Source organism: Nicotiana tomentosiformis, chromosome 12 (assembly GCF_000390325.3).
Source record: "Nicotiana tomentosiformis chromosome 12, ASM39032v3, whole genome shotgun sequence".
NCBI lineage: Eukaryota > Viridiplantae > Streptophyta > Magnoliopsida > Solanales > Solanaceae > Nicotiana > Nicotiana tomentosiformis.
The window spans coordinates 112,002,989-112,026,730 of record NC_090823.1 but is presented as its reverse complement, the minus strand read 5'-3'; the positions used below and the strand labels follow the sequence as shown (position 1 = coordinate 112,026,730).

Here is a 23,742-nt window from a genome sequence, read left to right as displayed (position 1 = left end):
GATAACTTATGTGTGACACGAACAACTCACGTGTAAATATATGTATTCACACTGACAACTCACATACTGCACGGATAACTCACGTGTTGCACGGACAACTCACGTGTTGCACGGACAACTCGCGTGCCAAAGTATCACACAATAGCTATAAAGCAAGGGTTCAGGTATATAATGAATGAAATAAGAATTTTCATATCCTCGAACTGGTGTAAATAACATGCTAATGTGTAAACATGTGCAAAGTGTGCTATCTTAACAAATTTGGAAATCTAATAAATGAAAAGCATTTATCAAGTTTGTTACGGGATTTAAACCTCTAAGTAAACACATCATGTTACCAGATGTTAGATATCGAAGCTCGAAGCTTAACAGTCATTTCATGGCTTATAGGACCTCGATTACAATCCAAACATAAGTACACAACCCTGGTGCCCGTACATGAGACCATCCCCACACATGTGCGCACCCAAAAGCACGTGGCTATCACAACAATTCAGGAAACTAGTGCCTTAACCAAGTTTAAATACGATACTTACATCAAGCAACATGAATCACTCAGCTAGCAAGCCTTTGCCTCGTGAATCGGCCTCCGAAGGTCTCGAATCTAATCACAATAATTCGATACAGTCAACACAAATTATAGGAATCAATTCCATATGAAAATACTAAAATTTCCAATAAAATATGAAATTCAACTCAAAAATCATCAGTGGGGACCACGTCTCGAAACCCAACAAAGGTTACAAAAATGGACTTCCATTCTACCACGAGTCTAACCATACCACATTTACCAAATTCCGACATCAACTCGACCTCCAAATCTTAAATTCTTATTTTGAAATCTCTAGGCCCAAATCCCCAAATTCCACTTCAAAAACACGTAATCTAATCGAAACACTTAATGATAATTCAATATTATTGACTAAAAATGGTTACAAGTGAATTACCGCATGATTTCCCGTGAATTGTCTTTGAAGCATTGCCTTAACCCGTGTTTGCGTTGCCCAAAAATGAGAAAATCTCACACCCCTCTGTTTTTGTAGCCCGACCAGCGTTTTCGCTTCTGTGGAGTATTTAACCGCAGATGCGAGGTCCTCTCCTCTTCTGAGGCTTCTTTCATTTTTGAGGACTAGAGGTCCGCTTCTGTAACCTCGCTTTTATGGTCTACACTGTCCCCTTCACTCCGCATATGCGGAGCCTAGCTCACACTTGCGGGCTCGCAGATGCGGAAATCTTCACGCACCTGCAACCCCACCCCAATACATCCCCAAACCCGCTTCTGCATCTTTCTAGACACAAATGTGGTAGCTTACATGCGAGAATAGTTCCACAGGTGCGATTTCCCCAAAAGGCAGAAAGTTTAAGCTTTGTTCAATGTCCGATTTTGACCCGTTAACCATCAAAAACTCACCCGAGGCCCACGGTACCTCAAACAAATACACCAACAAGTCCAAAAACATTATACAAACTTAGTCGATGTCTCAAATCCCATCAAACAATGCTAAAACCATGAATCGCACCCCAATTCAAGCTTAATAAAAACTAACGAATTCCAACTTCTACATTCGATTCCGAAACCTATCAAATCAAGTCTAATTGACCTCAAATTTTGCACCCAAGTCATAAATGACATAACAGACCTATAAAAATTTTATGAACTGAATTCTGACCCCGATATCAATAAAGTCAACTCCCGGTCGAACTTCCAAACCTTCCATTTCTTAATTTCGCTATTTTAAGCCAAAATCAACTACGAACTTCAAAATAAGTTTCCGGACAAACTCCCAAGTCCAAAATCACTATACAGAGCTATTGGAATCATCAAACCTCTATTTCGAGGTCGTTTATATATAAGTCAACATTCGTTCAGCCATTTAAATTTATGTTTTCATTCTTGAGACTAAGTGTCTCAATTCATTCTGAAACCTTACCGGACCCAAACCAATTATCCCTCCAAATCACATAACAACTGTAAAGCACGAAATGAGTAGTAAACGGGGGAACGGGGCTACAATACTTAAAATGACCGGCCGGGTCATTGCATTCTCCCCCTCTTAAATAAATATTCATCCTCGGACGAGTTTAGAATCATACATGGAGTCTCTTATAGGTGTGGATATTTTCTCCGCATCTTTCAGGTAGCTTCTCTGACTGGATGACCTTTCCTTTGCACTTTCACTGTGGCTATGTCCTTTGACCTCAACTTTCGAACCTACCGGTCCAAAATGTCTACCGGCTCCACATCATAAGTCAACTTACCATCCCACTGCATTGTACTGAAATCCAAAACATGAGACGGATCTCCAACATACTTTCGGAGCATGGATACATGAAACACTCGATGAACACCGGATAGACTAGGTGGCAATGGAAGTTCATAAGCCACCTCTCCAATCATCTTAAATATTTCAAAAGGCCCAATAAACCGAGGACTCAACTTGCCCATCTTCCTGAACCTCATAACATCCTTCATAGGTGAAACTCGGAGTAGTACCTTCTCTCATACCATGTAAGCAACATCGTGAACCTTCTGGTCGGCATAACTCTTCTGTCTAGACTACGCCGTGCAAAGTCGATCCTGAATCAATTTAACCTTTTCCAAAGCATCTTGAACTACATCAGTACCCAATAGCATAGTCTCACCTGGCTCAAACCAACCCACCGGAGATTGACACCGTCTTCCATATAATGCCTCACACGAACCAATATAAATGCTCCAACCGCTCTGAAGAATAAGTAGTACTGACTGGAATAAATTGTGCAGACTTGTTAAACCGATCCACAATCACCCAAATAACATCAAACTTCCTCGAATTCCATGGGAGTCCAACTATGAAGTCCAGACAATGCGCTCCCACTCTCAGTCTGGAATTTCAAGTCTCTGATGCAATTTGCCCGGTCTCTGATGCTCGTACTTCACCTGCTGACAATGTAAACACCCAGATACAAACCCACTATATCTTTCTTCAACCTTATCCACCAAAGGAAATGGGGATCATCATACTGGCACTCTCTAATGTAGTCATATAAAGAAGGCCTAGAAACCACACAAGCTAGAACCCGACAGGCCTCCGAAACATCTAATCTCACGAACTGGTTGGCCAAGGCCTGAACATCAACTGCAAGAGGCCTCTCGCCAACCCGAATGAATGCAAGTCTACCTATACTCATTGCCTTTCTACTCAAGGCCTCGGTGACCACATTGGCCTTCCCAGGATGATACATAATAGTAATATCATAGTCTTTGAGCAGCTCCAACCATCTCTGCTGCCTCAAATTGAAATCCTTCTATTTGAATAAGTGTTGAAGACTCCGATGGTATGTAAATACCTCTCAAGACACACCATAGAGATAGTGACTCCAAATCTTTAATGCATGAACAATGGCTACCAACTCTAAATCATGAACAGAGTAGTTTATTTCATGGGTCTACAACTGGCTCGAAGCATAAGCAATCCTCTACCCTCCTGCATTAAGACACACCAAATACCGATCCGAGAAGCATTATAATACACTGTATAAGAGCCTGAAGATGAAGGCAAAATTAGAACTAGAGTTATGGTCAAGGAAGTTTTGAGCTTTTGAAAGCTCTCCTCAGACTCACCCGACCACCTGATAGGAGCACCCTTCAGGGTCAACTTGGTCATGGGAGAAGCAATAGACGAGAAGCCCTGCATAAAGCGAAGATAATACTAGCCAAGCAGAGAAAAATACGAATCTTAGTAGCTGAAGATTGCCTAGGCCAACTCTGAACTGCCTCTATATTCTTCAGATCTACCAGAATCCCCTCACCGGACACCATGTGCCCTAAGAATGACTTTTAACTAAGCCAAAACTCACACTTGGAGAACTTGGCAAAAAGTTTCTCCTCCCTTAACCTCTGTAATACAATACTCAAGTATTGTGCATGCTCCTCCTCTCTAAGTGAGTACACCAGGATATCATAAATAAATACTACGACAAATGAGTCAAGATATGGCTCGAATATTGTGTTCATCAAGTGCATGAATATTGTTGGGGCATTGGTCTGCCCAAAAGACATCACGGGAAATTCATAGTGACTATAGTGGGTCCTGAATGTCGCCTTTAAAATATCTGAATACTAAATCTTCAGTTGGTGATACCCAGACCTCAAATCAATCTTAGAGAACATCCTCGCTCCCTTACGCTGGTCATATAAATCATCAATACGTGGAAAAGGATACTTGTTCTTGATTGTAACTTTGTTCAACTACCTGTAGTCGATGCACATCGGCATAGTACCATCTTTATATTTCAGAAATAGAACTAATACACCACAAGGTGACACACTAGGTCTAATAAACACCTTTTCAAGAAGTTCTTGAAGTTGCTCTTTCAATTCCTCAACTCAGCTGGTGCCATACGATACAGAGGAATAGAAATGAGCCGAGTATCCGGCACCAAGGAAAATCCAAAATCAATATTCCTATCGGGTGGAATACCCGACAGGTCTACAGGAAATACATCCGGAAAGTTTTGCACTACCGGTACAGAATCAATAGTTGGAGTGTCTGCATCAACATCTCTCACAAAGGCCAGATATGTCAAACACACCTTCCCAACCATACGTTGTGCCTTTAAATAAGAAATTACCATACTAGGTACATAATCTAGAGAACCTCTCCACTCGGCAACCTCGGTATCGCCAACATCACGATTTTAGCGTGACAGTACAAAATAGAGTGACATGGAGACAACCAATCCATACCTAAGATTACATCAAAATCAACCATAATAAGCAATAAGAGATCAACTCTAGTCTCCAGTTCCGCAATAGTCACTACACATGACCGATATACATGGTTCACAATAATAGTATCGTCCACCATCGTAGATATATGAACAGCTGAAATTATGAACTCACGGGGCATATCTAGATAATGAGCAAAATATAATGATGCATACGAATATGTGGAACCAGGGTCATATAATATAGAAGTTTCCTTGTGGCATACTGAGATAATACCTGTGATCACTGCATCAGATTCAACGGCATATGTCCTGGCAGGAATAGCATAGAATCGGGCATGACCGTCACTTGATCGACCTCCCCCTCTTGGGCGACCTCTATCTGCCTAAGCCCCTCCACTCTGCAAGTTGGGTGGGTGGGTGCCGGAACTGCTGGTGCTGGTACCATCGGTCGAGAACTCTATTGTGGAGTCCTACTCAACAATCTAGGGAAATCTCTTGTGATGTGACCCAACTCCCTGCACTCAAAAACCCCCTTCTATGACTGAGCTGCTAGTCCTAATAACCTGAGGCATTGCCTGTAGAAATCTGAGCAGATGAGGTATGGTGAGAACTCTGCGCTAGTAGTGCACTGAATGAGGACTGGCTTGACCGAGAATTGTAAGAACCATGGCTATCTGATACACCACGCAAGGCTGAACGAGCCAACTAATAGGGCCTATAAGGATGACCCATGTTATGATAGGGTTGTCCCTAGAAGGAACACCGTTGGAATTATCCGGACCACGATACCTCTTAGCCTTCCTCTCCTCATGCTCCTGAATATGGATCATCTCTAACTGCCGAGCACTATCAACCACCTCGTTGAATTTAGCACCGTCTACATTCCCCAGAATCATAAAAAAATGGAATTGCTGGTAGAGGCCATTAACGAACCTCTTGATCTTCATCAACCACCTCGTCAAATTTAGCACCGGCTACATTCTCCAGAGTCATAACAAAATGGAACTGCTGATTGAGGCCATTAATGAACCTCCTGATCTTCTCCCTCTCAGTCGGAACCAACCAAACTGCATGGCAAGCCAGTTCTAAAAACCGAATCTCATACTGAGTCACTAACAAGTCCTCCTGACGTAAATGCTCAAACTGCCTATGCGATTCCTGTCTGTGGGGTTGTGGCACAAATTTCTCTCGGAATAATGCAGAGTACTCATGCCATGATAGTTGTGTTTCACTGACTGGTCTTCTCCTCTCATAAGTCTACCACCATCTGAAGGCTGCCTCGGTCAGTTGAAAAGTAGTAAATGAGACCCCACTGGTCTACAAAATACTCGTTGTATGAAGAATCCACTTGCATTTGTTTAAGAAATCCTAAGCATCCTCTTACTCATTCCACTGAATGATGGAGGACGGAGTCTCTCAAGTCTTTGTAGTCTCTTCTACTCTTCTTTATTCATAATAGGACCTACCTGGGTCGGAGCAGATGCAACTGGCTGGAATGGTAGTGCCCCCAGTATCTGAAGTCCCTCCGCTATCTACTCTGGAGTAAGGGCGACAGGGGTATGAGTACCTCATCCCAGCCCGAGAAGTGGCTGGTGTGTCCTGAGCCAAAACCACCTGAGCAAGTCTAATGCAAACAATCACTATCTGGGCTAAAGCCTCTTGAAGGCATGGAATCACAATAGGAATAGCTGGTGCCTAAGCCGATCCCATCGGCTCAACTATTTCTAGAACATGTTCCTAAGCTTGAGCAACTGATGGTTCTACAGGTGCTACTCTAACTGCCACGGCCCTGGCCTATACCACGACCCCGACCTCTCGTGGCCCTGACTGGTGTTACTGGTGGCTGAGCGTCCGATCTGGTATTACGTGATCTCACCATCTACGAGAGAATAGAATAACATAATTTTAGCTTCCGAAATCAACAAATTCCGACGACTGAATACAAGAAAGTCAAATTTCCTAAGGGTTCGGCAACCTCTCGAAGATAAGTACAGAAGTCTCCGTACCGTTCTGCAAGACTCTACTAAACCTGCTCATGACTCGTAAGACCTATGTAACCTAGGCTCTGATACAAACTTGTCAAGACCCAAAATCTCACGTGTCGTGATGGCACCTCTCTCAATACTAGGCAAGACGATAACCACCATAAAAAACTATAAACTTTTAACTATGAAAACATAATATTTAAATTTAATAGAAAATCCCAAAAATACTGATATAAATATACTCCCAAACTAAGTGTCGTTGAGTACATAAGCATCTAAATGATAACACCGTTTAACCGATAAAAATATTATTGGAAAATTTAGAACAACACAAATAACTAAAAGGGAAGAGAGTCAAGGTATGCAGACGCCAAGCAGCTACCTCGATAGTCTCCAACAGATAAATCCCCAAATTTATCAATTGTCGTATCCGAAAATACCTGGATCTGCACACGAGGTGCTAGTGTAGTGTGAGTACAACCAACTTAATAAGTATCGTAAATAAATAGGGTAAGGTTAGAGAAGTTTAATATGTTGAATTCACTAGATAAATTAGTACAACTATATCCTGCTTAACAATATTATGGCATGTAGGGGGAAAGCAGACATGTAAATCAGGTAGTGATCAAGAAACTAGAAGTTTCACACGTTACACGGACAACTCACGTGTTGCACGGACAACTCACGTGCTAATAATAGAATCTACACAGGCAAATCACGTGCGACACAGACAACTCACGTGTCAATAATATCAATATATGGATCCGCACGGATAACTCACATGCTGCACGGACAACTCACGTGCCAAAGTATCAATATATGGATCCACACGGACAATTCACGTATTGCACAGACATTTCATGTGCCAAAGTATCATTCAATAACTATAAAGCAAGGGTTCAGGTATATAATGCTAAAGTGTAAAAATGTGCAAAGTGTGCTATCTCTACAAATCCGTAAATCTAATCAATGAAAAGCATTTATTAAGTTTGTTACGGGATTTAAACATCTAAGTAAACACATCATGGTTTACTTATATCACATAAATTGTTACCACATGTTAGATATCAAAGCTCGAAGCCTAATAGTCATTTCTGGGCTTATAGGACCCCGATTACAATACAAACATAAATACACAACCCTGGTGCCCACACATGAGACCATCCCCACACATGTGCGCACCCAAAAGCATGTGTCTATCATAACAATTCAGGAAACTTGTGCCTTAACAAGTTTAAATACGATACTTACATCAAGCAACACGAATCACTCAGCTAGTAAGCCTTTGCCTCGTAAATCAGCTTTTGAAGGTCTCGAATCTAGTTAGAATAATGAGAAACTCTAACAAATTATAGCAATCAATTTATAACAAATTATAGCAATCAATTCCATATGAAAAAATACTAATCTTTCTAACAAAATACGAAATTCAACTAAAAAATCATCAATGGGGTCCATGCCTCGGAACCTAACAAAGCTTACAAAATATGGATGCCCATTCAACCACGAGTCCAACCATACCAAATTTACCAAATTCTGACATCAACTCGACCTCCAAATCTTAAATTGTTATTTTGAAATCCCAAGGCCCAAATCATCGAGTTTCACCTAAACAACACATAATCTAGTAGAAATACTCAATGATAATTCAATATTATTGACTAACAATGATCACTAGTGACTTACCTCAAGATTTCCCGTGAATTCTATCAGAAAAATCGGCTCAACGCATTTTTGAAATGCCCAAAAATGAGAAACTCTTGGACCCCTTTATTTTTCTATCCCGACCAGCATTTTCGCTTCTGCGGAGTATTTAACTGGATCTGTGGTCTCGCAGATACGAGATACTCCCCACTTTTGTGGCTTCTTTCGCTTCGTAGAAGCGCCCTAGCCCCAAATCCGCTTCTGCGCCTTACCAGTCGCACCTGCGACAACGTACCTGCGAAATCCAATTGCACCAGAAGCCAGAAAGTTCCAGCTTTAGCTAAGTCCAAAAATATCATACGAACTTAGTCTAGGTCTCAAATCATATCAAACAAGGCTAAAACCACGAATCGCACCCCAATTCAAGCCTAATGAAAACTAACGAATTTCAAATTCTACATTCGATGCCGAAATCTATCTGTCACGACCCAAAACTAACCCCTGTCATGATGGCGCCTATCGTGGAACTAGGCAAGCCGGCTCATTTCCAAAACAAAATGATATTTTCATTTCAAAGAAAATTTCAAGGTTATTTAACATAAAACCTCTACTAAAAGAGTTCAAATCAAAGAAAAATAGAAGTGCGGACAAGAAAACAAAACCCGACATCGGGGTGTCACTAGTCATGAGCACACACTACAATTTGTCTAACAATATCAAGGCTAACTCAGCCCGAAAAATAGCTAAATATAACTAGAGGAAGATAAGAGGGAGAAGAGCAAGGGCTGCGATCGCCAAACAACTACCTTGCTATCTTCAAGAAAAATCTGCAACCAAAACACTCAATAACCGCTACCGTGTTCAGCTACATCTGGATATGCACACAAGGTGCAGGGAGTAATGTGAGTACGTTAACTCAGTAAGTAACAACAATAAATAAATACTGAGCAGTAGTGAAGAGAAATAAAGCATATAACGTTCATATCAAGAAATCTCAGTAAAATACCATATACTCTTAAAAAAATCAGGATTTGAATCAAATATCTCGTTTAAACCCAGTTCCAATAAAAATCATTTTAAAGACATTTCTCCAATAGTTTTTCAAACAAAGGCTCAATGCAAAGGTGAGCAAAAATGATGAAATCATAGACAGCCACTCGGGCAAACCTCACAGACACTCGTGCCACTCGGGCATACCTCACAATCACTCTTTCCACTCGGGCATACCTCACAATCACTTTTGCCACTCGGGCATACCTCACAATCACTCATGCCTCCCAGTCACTCAGCACTCGGCACTCGCACTCAGTAGGTACCTGCGCTCACTGGGGTGTGTACAGACTACGGAGGGGCTCCTTCAGTCCAAGCGCTATAATCTACACGGACAACTCATGTGCGATAATAATAAAGAATGCTGCAGGTGGGCAGCCCCGATCCACACTCATCCTCACAAATCAGGCCCTCAGCCTCACTCAGTCGTAAACCTCTCAAGCCACTCATGCACGCCCACACGCCCGTCACCTAGCATGTGCTTCACTTCAAAATAGTAGAATGATACGAAATCTGGGGTTTCATACCCTCAAGACTAGATTTACAATCGTTACTTACCTCAAACTGGTCAAATCTCTACCCCACAATGCCCTTGCCTCTGGACTCGGCCTCCAAATGGTCTAAATATATTCACAATAAGTATAATACCATCAATACACGCTAATAGAATGAATTCCACAAGAAAAGCTTCAAAATTAGACCAAAACCCGAAATTGGCTCAAAAATTGCCTATGGGGCCCATGTCTCGGAACCTCACAAAAGTTACAAAATACGAAAGCCCATTCAACCGCGAGTCTACCCATATCAATTTTACCAAAATCCGACCTCAACTCGACCCTCAAATCTACAAATCGTATTTCCAAATTTCTAAGTTCCAATCTCCGATTCACACCTCAAAATCATGTAATCTAGTCGGATTATTCGATGATAATTCAATATTATGGAGTAGAAATGATCACAAGGGACTTACCTCAAGTTTTCATTGAAAATATATCAAAAATCGCCTCTCCTCAAGCTCCAATTTGTCAAAAATGGCAAATGGGACGAAATCCCTGTTTTTATAATTCTACCCAGAAATCCTCGGTTTTGCCTCGATCTTGGCCTTCGATCGAGGTCCTCGATCCTGGTCCTTGGTCCTGCCCCTCGATCCTGGTTCTCGATCCTGGCCCTAGATTATGCCTTCGAACGTGGCCCTCAACTCTGGGCTCGATCGTGGCCCTCGACTTTGGGCTCGATCTGGGCTTCGATCGTGTCCCTCGACCCTGAGCTCGATCTGGGCTTCGATCGTGTCCCTCGAACCTGAGCTCGATCTGGGCTCGATTTCGGGGCAGAAGTAATTTCCAACAGAAGGAAATTGCAGCAGTTGTTCTAGTTCATTTTTTGATCCGTTAACCATCTGAAACTCACACGAGGCCCTCGGGACCTCAACCAAATATACCAACAAGTCCTAAAACATCATACGAACTTAGTCAAATCCTCAAAACACCTCAAACAACGATTAAACCATGAATTACACCCCAATTCAAGCCAAATGAACTTTGAAATTTCTAATTTCTACAAACAACTCCGGAACCTATCAAATCACGTCCGATTGACCTCAAATTTTGCACACAAGTCCTAAATGACATAACAGAGGTATTCCAATTTTCAGAATCGGATTCTGACCGCGATATCAAAAAATCAACCCCCCGGTCAAACTTCTAAAAATTTAAACTTTCGGCATTTCAAGCCTAATTCCTCTACGGACTTCCAAATAATATTCCGGACACGCTCCTAAGACCAAAATCACCATACGGAGCTATTGGAATCATCTAAATTCAAATCCGAGGTCGTTTAAACATAGGTCCATATCCGGTCAACTTTTCTAACTCAATTTTTCAATTATGAGACTAAGTGTCTCATTTAACTCCGAGTTCCTTCCGGATTCGAACCCACTAACCCGATATAACATAATATAGCTGAATAACACAAACAAAGAAGTAGAAATGGGAAAAACGGGGTTATAACTCTTAAAACGACCGACCGGGTCGTTACATCCTCCCCCTCTTAAATATCCGTTCGTCCTCGAACGGGTTTAGAAAAATACCTGGAGTCTCGAATAGGCGTGGATATCTGCTCTGAATCTCCCACTCGGTCTCCCAAGTGGCCTCCTCCTCAGGCTGACCTCTCTATTACACCTTCACTGAAGCTATATCATTTGACTTCAACCTTCGAACCTGCTGATCTAAAATAGCCACCGGCTCCACATCATAAGTCATATCACCCTCCCACTGAACCGCGCTGAAATCCAAAACATGGGACAGATCTCCAATATACTTCCGGAGCATGGAAACATAAAACACTGGATGCACACTCGACAAGCTAGGTGGAAAGGCATGCTTATAATCCACCTCTACTATCCTCTGAAGCACCTCAAAAAAGCCCAATGAACCGGGGGCTCAACTTGCCCCTCTTCCCAAACCTCATAACACCCTTCATGGGTGATACATTCAGCAAAACCTTCTCTCCAACCATAAAAGACACATCACGGGCCTTCCTATCCGCGTAGCTCTTCTGCCTAGACTGTGTCGTGCGAAGCCGCTCCTGAATCAATTTCACCTTATCTAATGCGTCCTGGACCAAGTCTGTACCTAAGAGCCTAGCCTTACCCGGCTCAAACCATCCAACCGGAGATCTACACCTCCTTCCATACAAAGCCTCGTACGGAGCCATCTGAATGCTCGACTGATAACTGTTGTTATATGCAAACTCCGCGAGTGGCAGAAACTGGTCCCATGAACCCCCAAAGTGAATGACACAAGCACACAACATGTCCTCCAATATTTGAATAGTGCACTCGGATTGCCCGTATGTATGAGGGTGAAAAGCTGTGCTTAACTCAACCTGAGTACCCAACTCTTGCTGCACAGCCCTCCCAAACTGCGATGCGAACTGAGTACCCCTATCTGAAATGATGGAAACTGGGACACCATACAGGCGAACGATTTCTCGGATGTAAATTTCAGCCAACCGCTCTGAAGAGTAAGTAGTACCAAATGGAATGAAGTGCACAGACTTGGCCAGCCGATCCACGATAACCCAAATAGCATCAAACTTCCTCGAAGTCCGTGGGAGCCCAACTACAAAGTCCATAGTGATCCGCTCCCACTTCCACTCTGGGATCTCTAACCTGTGATGCAAGCCACCCGGTCTCTGATGTTCATACTTAACCTGATGACAGTTTAGACACCGAGCCACAAACCCAACTATATCCTTCTTCATCCTCCACCACTAATAGTGCTGCCTCAAATCCTAGTACTTTTTCGCAGCACTCGAATGCATGGAATACCGCGAGCTGTGGGCCTCCTCAAGAATCAGCTCTCGAAGCCCATCTACATTAGGCACACATATCCGGCCCTACATTCTCAGCACCCCGTCATCACCAATAGTCACATCCCTAGCATCACCTCTCCGAAATATGTCCTAAAGAACGAGTAAGTGAGGGTCATCATACTGATGCTCCCTGATACGGTCATAAAGAGAAGACCTGGAGACCACACAAGCCAATACCCGACTAGGCTCCGAAATATCCAATATGACAAACTGGCCTGCTAAGGTCTAAACATCTAATGCCAAAGGTCTCTCTGCTGCTGGAAGATATGCTAAACTCCCCAAAATCTCTCCTCGGCGACTCAAACCATGGACCACCACATTTGCCTTCCCCGGATAGTACAAAATAGTGATATCATAGTCCTTAAAAAGCTCCAACCATCTCCGCTGAGGCAAATTAATATCCTTCTGCTTTAATAGATACTGCAGACTCCGGTGATCATTATAGATTTCACAATGAACCCCATAAAAATAATGACGCCAAATTTTCAAGGCGTGAACAATGGCTACTAACTCAAGATCATGGATAGGATAGTTCTTCTCATGGGTATTCAACTGGCGCGAGGCATAGGAAATCACCCTACCCTCCTGCATCAAAACACAGTCAATTCCTATCCTCGAGGCATCACAATACACAGTGTAAGAACCTGAAGCTGATGGCAGAACAAACACTGGAACTATGGTCAAAGCAGTCTTGAGCTTCTGAAAGCTCTCCTCACATTCATCCGACCACCTGAATGGAGCACCCTTTTGGGTCAATTTGGTCAAGGGAAATGCAATAGATGAAAACACCTCCACAAAGTGACGGTAGTAACCTGCCAAACCAAGAAAGCTCCTAATCTCCATGGCTGAGGACGGTCTGGGCCAACTCAGCACCGCCTCTATCTTCTTCGGATCCACCTGAATACCCTCACTGGACACCACGTGCCCTAAGAATGCTAATGAACTGAGGCAAAACTCACATTTAGAGAACTTTGCATAAAGTTTCTCCTCCCTCAATCTCTGCAATACAACCCTCAAATGCTGAGCGTGCTCTTTCTGGCTACGAGAGTACACAGGATGTCGTCAATGAATACAACGACGAATGAGTCTAAATACGGCTGGAATACACTGTTCATCAGATGCATGAATGCTGTTGGGGCATTGGTCAGCCCAAAAGACATCACCAATAACTCATAATGGCCATATTGGGTTTTGAAAGCTGTCTTGAGAATATATAAATCCCGAATCTACAGCTGGTGATAGCCAGACCTCAAATCAATCTTGCAGAACACCCTCGCTCCCTGAAGCTGGTTGAATAAGTCATCAATACGAGTCAAAGGATACTTGTTCTTGGTTGTGACCTTGTTCAACTACCTGTAATCAATACACATTCTCATGGAACCATCCTTCTTTTTCACAAATAGAACCGGTGCACCCCAAGGTGACACACTAGGCCGAATAAACCCCTTATCAAGGAGTTCCTGAAGCTGTTCTTTCAATTCATTGAACTCTGCCAGTGCCATATGATATGGTGGAATAGAAATGGGCTGAGTGCCCGGCACCAAATCAATACCAAAGTCAATATCCCTATCAGGCGGCATGCCCGGTAGGTATGCAGGAAACACATCCAAAAAATCACGTACCACCGGATCATGATTAATGACAGGAGTCTCTGCACTAACATCCCTCACAAAAGCCAAATAAGATAGGCAACCCTTCTCAACCATGCGCTGAGCCTTCCAAATATGAAATCACCCTACTTGGTACATAATCTAGAAGACCGCTCCACTCAACCCTCGAAATTCCCGGCATAGCCAATGTCACCGTCTTAGCGTGACAATCTAGAATAGCATGACATGGAGATAACCAATCTATACCCAATATCACATCAAAGTCAACCATACTGAGCAATAATAGATCTACTCGGGTCTCTAGACCCCCAATAGTCACCACACATGATCGATATACATGGTCCATAATAATAGTATCGCCCACAGGAGTAGATACATATACAGATGAAACTAAGGACTCACGAGGAATATCTAAAAAATGGGCAAAATACGAGGAAACATATGAATACGTGGAACCAAGGTCAAATAATACTGAAGTATCTCTGTGGCAAACTGAGACAATACCTATAATCACAGCATCTGAAGCAATAACATCTGGTCTGGCAGGGAGAGCATAGAAATGAGCCTGGCCACCCCCTTATCTGCCTCCCCCTCTAGGATGACCCCTAGCTGACTGACCTCCACCCCGAGCTGACTGGGCGGGTGGTGAGGTAGTTGGTGCTGTAGTTGGAGGCTAACTCCTCTGCTGAGAAAGACCTCCATGACAACGAGGACACTGCCTCCACATATGCCCAAGCTCCCCACACTCAAAATAACTCCCTGTTGTTGGCGGCAGAAACTGAAGGGAATCCTAGCACCGGGATGACTGGTAGAAGAACCTGGCATGGAAGAGCCCTGAATAGGTGGAGCACGGAAAGAACTCTGAACTAGAAGGGCACTAAGTGATGAGTGGCCCTGATGAGAACTGTGAGAACCATGGCCAGATGATCCACCTCGATGAAATGGCTGAGCTGACTGAGCCTGTCTGAAATGACGACCTCTACCATGCTGGAATTGACCCCCAAAAGGAGGCCTCTTGGCCTCCCGCTCAACCCTCTCTTGACCGCGAACCATCTCAATATGCCGAGAAATGTCGACAACCTCATCAAAGGTAGCACCCGAAACCTGCTCCCTAGTCATGAGCAACTGTAGCTGATAAGTGAGACCATCAATAAAGCTCATCATCCTCTCTCTGTCCATGGGAACCAACCAGATAGCATGACGAGCCAAATCGGAGAACCGCATCTCATACTGCATCAAAGACATATTACCCTGGCGAAGCCGCACAAACTGTCTATGCAGCTCATTTCTGCGGGATCGAGGCACTAACTTCTTCAAAAAGACCACAGAGAACTGCTGCCAAGTAAGGGTTGCTGCGCAAACAGGCCTACGCCTCTCGTAAGCCTCCCACAATCTAAGTGCAGCCCCAGAAAACTGAAAGGTAGTGAATGAGACCCCACAAGTCTCCAAAATACCAACAGTACGGAGTATTCTCTGATACCTGTCCAAAAAGTCCTGAGCATCCTCTCTCTCTGTGCCACTAAAAGGTAGTGGTTGAAATCTCCCAAATCTCTCCAACATACGCTGATCATCCTCAGGCATAGCAGGAACCACATAATCCTGAGCAACAATAACCGGCTGGGCTGGTGGTGCCACTGGTGCCTGAAGTCCCTGAATAACCTGCTCGCGTTGTGCGAGCAACAGGAGTTTGAGTGCCTCACCTAGCCTGAGAAGTGGTTGCAGACGTCGAAATAGAGACCGCCTGAGCAAGGCCAGTATACGCTGTCAGAATCTGTGTTCGGGCCTCCTGAAGGCCTAGAATCACAATAGGCACATGTGGTGCCTGAGCTGGTGCATCAATAGCTGGAACTTGCTCCTTATCTGGGACAACAGGTGGATCTGTAGGTACTACACCAATTGATGTACGGGCTGCACCTCTGCCCCTACCACGGCCTCTACTGCGGCCCTGGCTAGTGGTACTGGTGGTTGGCCCTCCTGACCGGTAGTACGAGTCCTCACCATCTGTGAGAGAATGAAACAAATAATGTTTAGTTACTAGAATCTACAGATTCGCACGACAAGAATTCAAGAATGTGGAGTTTCCTAAAGTTTCTGCAGCCTCCTGAAGATAAGTACAGACATCTCCGTACCGATCCGCAAGACTATACTAAACCCGCTCATGACTCGTGAGACATATTTAATCTAGGCTCTGATACCAATCTGTCACGACTCAAAACTAACCCCTGTCATGATGGCGCCTATCGTGGAACTAGGCAAGCCGAATCATTTCTAAAACAAAACAATATTTTCATTTCAAAGAAAATTTCGAGTTTATTTAACATAAAACCTCCACCAAAAGAGTTCAAATCAAAGAAAAACAGAAGTGCAAAAAAGAAAAAAAACTGACATCGGACTGTCACTAGTCATGAGCACATACTACAATTTATCTAATAATATCAAGGCTAACTCAGCCCAGAAAATAGCTAAATACAACTAGAGGAAGATAAGAAGGAGAAGAGCAGGGGCTGCGATCGCCAAACAGCTGCCTTGCTATCTCCAAGAAAAATCTGCAACCAGAACACTCAAAAACCGCTACCGTGTCCAGCTACACCTGGATCTGCACACAAGGTGCAGGGAGTAACGTGAGTACGCCAACTCAGTAAGTAACAACAATAAATAAAGACTGAGCAGTAGTGAAGAGCAATAAAGCATATAACGTTCATATCAGGAAATCTCAGTAAAATACCACATGCTATTAAAAAATCAGGATTTGAATCAAACATCTCGTTTAAACCCAGTTCCAATAAAAATCAATTTAAAGATATTTTTCCAATAGTTTTTCAAACAAAGGCTCAATGCAAAGGTGAGCAAAAATGATGAAATCATAGACAACCACTCGGGCAAACCTCACAGTTAGTCGTGTCACTCGGGCATACCTCACAATCACTCTTGCCACTCGGGTATACCTCACAATCACTCTTGCCACTCGGGCATACCTCACAATCACTCATGCCTCCCAGTCACTTGGAACTCAGCACTCGGCACTCACACTCAGTAGGTACTTGCGTTCACTGGGGGTGTGTACAGACTCCGGAGGGGCTCCTTCAACCCAAGCGCTATAATCTGCGCGGACAAGTCACATGCGATAATAATAAAGTATGCTGCAGGCGGGCAGCCCTAATCCACACTCATCCTCACAAATCAGGCCCTCAGCCTCACTCAGTCATAAACATCTCAAGCCACTCGGACATTTCAGTAAAATAGGGCATTCGGCCCAAAACATTTATATGCATCAAAATACAGTCGTAAAATAGAGTTATGCGGTAAACAAGTATAAACATGATTGAGTATAGAATTTCAATCGAAAACAATTAGAGGATGGTAAGAAACAACCCCTAAGTGTCCAAACAGCATTGGCGCAAGGCCCAAACATGTCATTCAGCCCAATTTATAGAAATTCTTTCTAAAACATATAAGTATCATATGGTTTCAACCAAGTATGCAACTTTACAGTTGTTACGGGACGGACCAAGTCACAAATTTCCAACAGTGCACACCCACACGCCCGTCACCTAGCATGTGCGTCACTTCAAAATAGTAGAATGATACGAAATTCGGGGTTTCATACCCTCTGGACTAGATTCACAATCAGTATAATACCATCAATATACGCTAATATAATGAATTCCACAAGTGGGGCCCATATCTCGGAACCGGAAATTGGCTCAATAATTGCTTGTAGGTCCCACATATCGGAACCCAACAAATGTTACAAAATCCAAAATCCCATTCAACCACGAGTCTACCCATATCAATTTTACCAAAATCCGACCTCAACTCGACCCTCAAATCTATAAATCTTATTTCCAAATTTCTAAGTTCCAATCTCCGATTCACACCTCAAAATCATGTAATCTAGTCATATTACTCGATGATAATTTAATATTATGGAGTAGAAATGATCATAACGGACTTACCTCAAGTTTTCCTTGAAAATATATCAAAAATCGCCTCTCATCAAGCTCCAATTTGTCAAAAATGGCAAATGGGACGAAATCCCTATTTTTATAATTATGCCCAGATATCCTCGGTTTTGCCTCGATCTTGGCCTTCGATCGAGATCCTCGGTCCTGCCCCTCGATCCTAGTTCTCGATCATGGCCCTCGACTTTGGGCTTGATCATGGCTTTGATCGTGGCCTTCGACTCTAGGCTCGATCATGGCTTTGATCGTGGCCCTTGAATCTGGGCTCGATCTGGGCTTGGATCGTGTCCCTCGACCCTGAGCTCGATCTGTGCTCGATTTCTGGGCAGAAGCAATTTCCAACAGAAGGAAACTGCAGCAGTTGTTCTAGTTCAATTTTTGATCCGTTAACCATTCGAAACTCAGACGAGGCCCTCGGGACCTCAACCAAATATACCAACAAGTCCTTCAACATCATATGAACTTAGTCGAATCCTCAAATCACCTCAAACAACGATAAAACCATGAATTACACCCCAATTCAAGCCAAATGAGCTTTGAAATTTCTAATTTCTACAAACAACTCCGGAACCTATCAAATCACGTCCGATTGACCTCAAATTTTGCACACTAGTCCTAAATTACATAACAGAGGTATTCCAATTTTCGTAATCGAATTCTGACCCCGATATCAAAAAGTCACCCCCCCCCCCGTCAAACTTCTCAAAAATAAAACTTTCGGCATTTCAAGCCTAATTCCTCTACGGACTTCCAAATAATATTCCGGAAAAGCTCCTAAGACCAAAATTAGCATATTGAGCTATTGGAATCATCAAAATTCAAATCCGATGTCGTTTACATATAGGTCCATATCCGGTCCACTTTTCTAACTCAATTCTTCAATTATGAGACTAAGTGTCTCATTTAACTCCGAGTTCCTTCCGGATTCGAACCCACTAACCCAATATAACATAATATAGCTGAATAACACAAAAAAAGAAGTAGAAATGGGAAAAACGGAGTTATAACTCTCAAAATGACCGACCGGGTCGTTACACTATCAAATCAAGTTCGATTGACCTCAAATTTTGCACACAAGTCATAAATGACATAACAGACCTATGAAAATTTTCATAATTGGATTCCAACCCCAATATAAATAAAGACAACTCCCGGTCAAACTTCTTAACCTTCAATTTCCAAATTTCGCCATTTCAAGTCAAATTCAACTACAGACTTCCAAATAATTTTCCGGACACACTCCTAAGGTCCAAAATCACCATAAAGAGCTATTGGAATTATCAAAACTTTTTTCCAGTGTCGTTTACACATAAGTCAACATCCGGTTAACCTTTTAAGTTTGGGTTTATATCATTTAGACTAAGTGTCTGAATTCATTCCAAAACCTTACCGGAGCCGAACCAATTACCCCGTCAAATCACAAAACAAATATAAAGCACAAAATGAGTAGTAAATGGGGGAACAAGGCTACAATACTCAAAATAACCAGCCGGGTCGTTACATGAGTATTCTGAGAGTTAGCTTCATTTTATCACATTTTGAACCTAGACTCGGTGGGAGGCGATTTTGTGGAGAGATTTTCATACCAAACTATTGGGTAATTGATTTTAATAAATTTTCAATTATATTTAATGATTATATATTATATTTAACATCAAAATCATGAGAATCTAAGAGACAATTTGGGGAATGTTGTCAAAGTTTTGAAAAATAAAAATTTGAGATTTGAGAGTCAAATTGGACTCGGATTTGAAAATAAAATGCATGTATGGAGTCATGGTATTATGGGCAGTCCAGACCTACCCTTGGACCTGGGTTTTGACGGGGCAAGTCCGGGGTCGACTTTTGTTGACTTTTTGAAAATTATATGAAGATCATATCTTTGTTAATTGAAATTATTTTCTCTTGCATTGTTTGATGTATTTAAGTCGTCTTTGACTAGATTTAGCCTAGCAGAGGTGAATTTGTAAAGTAAAAGCTAATTTGAGTATTGATTTGGCCAAATTAAAATAAGTGTCTTGCCTAACTTTGTATAAGAGAAACTACCCCTTATGTTTTGGATTGATGGTACTATTTGAATTATGTGGAAGGCGTGTACACGCGGTGACGAGTGTGTACACGAACTTATATATGGTATTTGATCGTCATAGACTATTAGGCTTCTTTCATGCATTTAATTGAAGTTAGCATTTCATATTATATCTATTGTTGTTAGGCTTGCCCTTACGTGCTTTACTTGAAGTTGGTAGTACATATTCTATCTTTCATTTGCCAAGTGTATCCTTATATGTTTTTAAGTGTTAATTGTAATTACTTGTTGAATACATGCCTTGTCTGGCACATACCTTCATTGTTAATTGATTCTCGAAAATTGTGTCTTGGTTTATGAATTGTCATTTCTTGCAATTTGATTTTGTGAGTTATCGTGTAACTTCATCATCCGTTGTGACTTCTTTGTGTATAGCTTCATTATTGCGTTGATTTTTTGATATGCCGTAGTTGGTTGGTTTAATTCATATTGTTTGGGGAACGGGTTGCATGCCGCAACGATATTGATAATGATGATATGGTGGAATAAGGGGGGAATTATGATATTGGTTAATGATTAAATGGTGGGATCTGGTTGCGCACCGCAACGGGTTGTGTATGTATTAATAGATATTGATAATGACGATATTGTGGAATAAAGGAGGATTATGATACTGATAAATGATAGTACAGTGGGATCGAGTTGTGCGCCACAACGGATTGTATATGTGATACATGATATTGATTAATGATCATATGGTGGAATAAGGGAGGATTATGATATTGATAAATTATGATACGGTGGGATGCCGCAATGGATTGTGTGTATTGTAGTTGTTGTTGTTATGTCTTATGTGAGTCATGCATCCTATGTGAACTGTTGTATTACTTTAGTGAATCAATCTGTGCTCATGTGGTTACTTGGTGGATTGATTTTCAAGATGAATTTACTAAACGGATATATTATCTCATACCATGTTGAGTTGTTGATAACATAACAGTTTTAAATGAAATAATTAGGAGTATGCTTACGTTATGTGACTCTTAAGTTAAAACTCGTCATTTCATTCGATACTTTACCATTCTTAATAGATGTCATATTTTACTTTAATTGATTTATCAAATTAAATTCCTTATCCAATCTGACATTTTTACTTTACTTAAAAATCGTTATTACGTTTTATTTTAACAAATTAAAGATTTAATTCGGTGACTTATCTGATGCTTCGTTTTACTTGAAAAAGATATTTTCCTTACCCAAATAGCTTCTAAACTATACTCATTTTATACCCTATCTTGTATAAATTGTAGCCTGTTTAACTATATTTGGTTCCTAAATTGAAACTTATTTTCTCATTGGTTTTCTACTTTATTCAAAACTGTTATTATGCTTTATTGTATTTGACATGGATACTATATACACGATAGCACGTGGACTTGCGTGCGAAAGTGATTTGAAAAAATGCGGGCACGAGGTGCCATATGTGTAAGATTTGGATATTGTGACATATGATTTGGGATTACGAGGATTGGTACCTCGTGTAATTCTTGTTGTAATTCATGCATTAAGAACTATTTGATTGATTGAGTCGTCATCGATTTTCCATACCTGAATTCATTCATATTTCATCTGTATTCTAACTATGTTGTTGTTTTATTATCTGGTTATTTCTCGTTGACGTTCGTGCTTCTATTACCTTTACTAACAACAATAACAACAAGTCAACAACTACTACAACAAACCCACTGCAATCCCACACGTGCGGTCTGGAGAGGGTAATGTGCACGCAGACCTTACCCCTACCTTATGAAGGAAGAGAGGTTATTTCCGATAGACCCTCGACTCAGAATAGTGAAAAGGACACAATAAACCAACATTAACAATGGCAAAGGAAAAGAAATAAAAAATACAAATAACACGTCATGTAATAGCAGAGAACTAGGAATACAAAGCTATAAAAGAAGTGCAGAAATTACATCCAATAATGCCATATCGTCTAATCAGCAAGGCACTCAGAATAGGAGAATACAACACTAGTACCAATACTACTAATACGATTAGAAGAGACTATCGACTATCTGTCAACCCCTAACCCTAACCCTCGACCTCCAAACCTCCCTATCTAGGGTCATCTCCGCGATAAGCTGAAGTCGAGTCATGTCCTACCTAATCACCTCTCCCCAGTACTTCTTAGGCCTCCCTCTACCTCTCCTCTGACCCGCTTTGGTCAACCTCTCGCATTTTCTCACCTATGCATCGATGTCTCTCGTCTTCACGTCCAAACCATCTTAGACTCGAATCCCGAACTTGTCTTCCATAGGGGCCACACCCACCTCGTCCCTAATAATTTCATTCCTAATATGGACCTTCCTGGTAGTGCAGAGGATGCCAATAAGCTGCAGAGTGTCGGTGAAGGCCTGTGTAGCCGTAGCCAATATAATCACCGATAATACCCCCCGAAGAGAGTGTCGGGCTGCTACTTACCCCATGCCCGTAGAAGAAGTAAAAGATAAAAGAGAAGATGAAGAAAAGAGAGGGGGATGAGTGGAAAGCGAAAGAAGAACTAAAAGAAAAAAAGTAAAAAAGAGGGCATCAGATGTTAACGGAAAGCAGACTTGCTGGAAACAGACCAGAGAAACATGAGAGAGGAAGCATAGAAGAACGGGATCGAGAAGGGTAGATGACGCTTGGCCAGAGCCCCGCTGGCGTCGATCGCTACTAGAAAGAACTGAGGAAGAGAAGATGCAGGTAGATAGAGAAAGAAAGTGAATAAGATGAAAGAATAAGGAAGGAGGAAGCAAATAAAAAGAAGGAGCAAGAGGACTTACTTGTGTACGCCAGCAACTCGTCGGGGACGACGATGGCTATGTGAGACTTTGTGGAGTCAAATTAGGGCCTTAACCGTAAGAGAGAGAGAGAGAGAGAAAGAGAGCGTTAGAGATCAGATCAAAAAGTTTTTCCATTTGGTTACCTTTATTGTTGGTTGTAAATTTGTGATTCTTGACCAGGCCTCATCCCTACTCTACCGAGCTTAGGCTTGATACTCTATGGGTACTGCTGTGGTGTACTTATGCTATGCTTATGCATATTTTTGTGCAGATGTAATGACCCATAATGTCATATTTAATTGAAACAATCATTTCTGTGTTCTAGGACCTTGAAAAGTACTATTTATCATTTCTCGACTTGCGTGCGCAGTACGTATGATTTTTCCTGAAAGTGTTTATGTGAAAAATAGATTAAAGTGTGAAATAGAGCTTTAAAACACAATTGAGTTGACTTTGGTCAATATTTTGAGCAAACATACTCGGATTAGTAGTTTGATAGGTCAGGTAAGTCCGTATCATGATTTGGGACTTGGGCGTATGCCCATAATT

At 41.9% G+C, this 23,742-nt stretch overlaps 1 protein-coding gene across 1 annotated transcript; it reads right to left on the bottom strand.

Annotated features, from left to right (window-relative positions):
* Window positions 1–4,356: 4,356 nt before the first annotated feature.
* Window positions 4,357–20,733, bottom strand: LOC138903228 (uncharacterized). The gene is made up of 7 exons (XM_070191160.1): window positions 20,682–20,733; window positions 16,113–16,234; window positions 15,479–16,033; window positions 15,071–15,361; window positions 6,180–6,327; window positions 5,647–5,780; window positions 4,357–4,596 (listed from the first exon to the last, which is right to left on the bottom strand). Exons 1-7 carry the CDS (start codon window positions 20,731–20,733, stop codon window positions 4,357–4,359), a joined length of 1,542 nt encoding a protein of 513 aa, XP_070047261.1.
* Window positions 20,734–23,742: the final 3,009 nt, after the last annotated feature.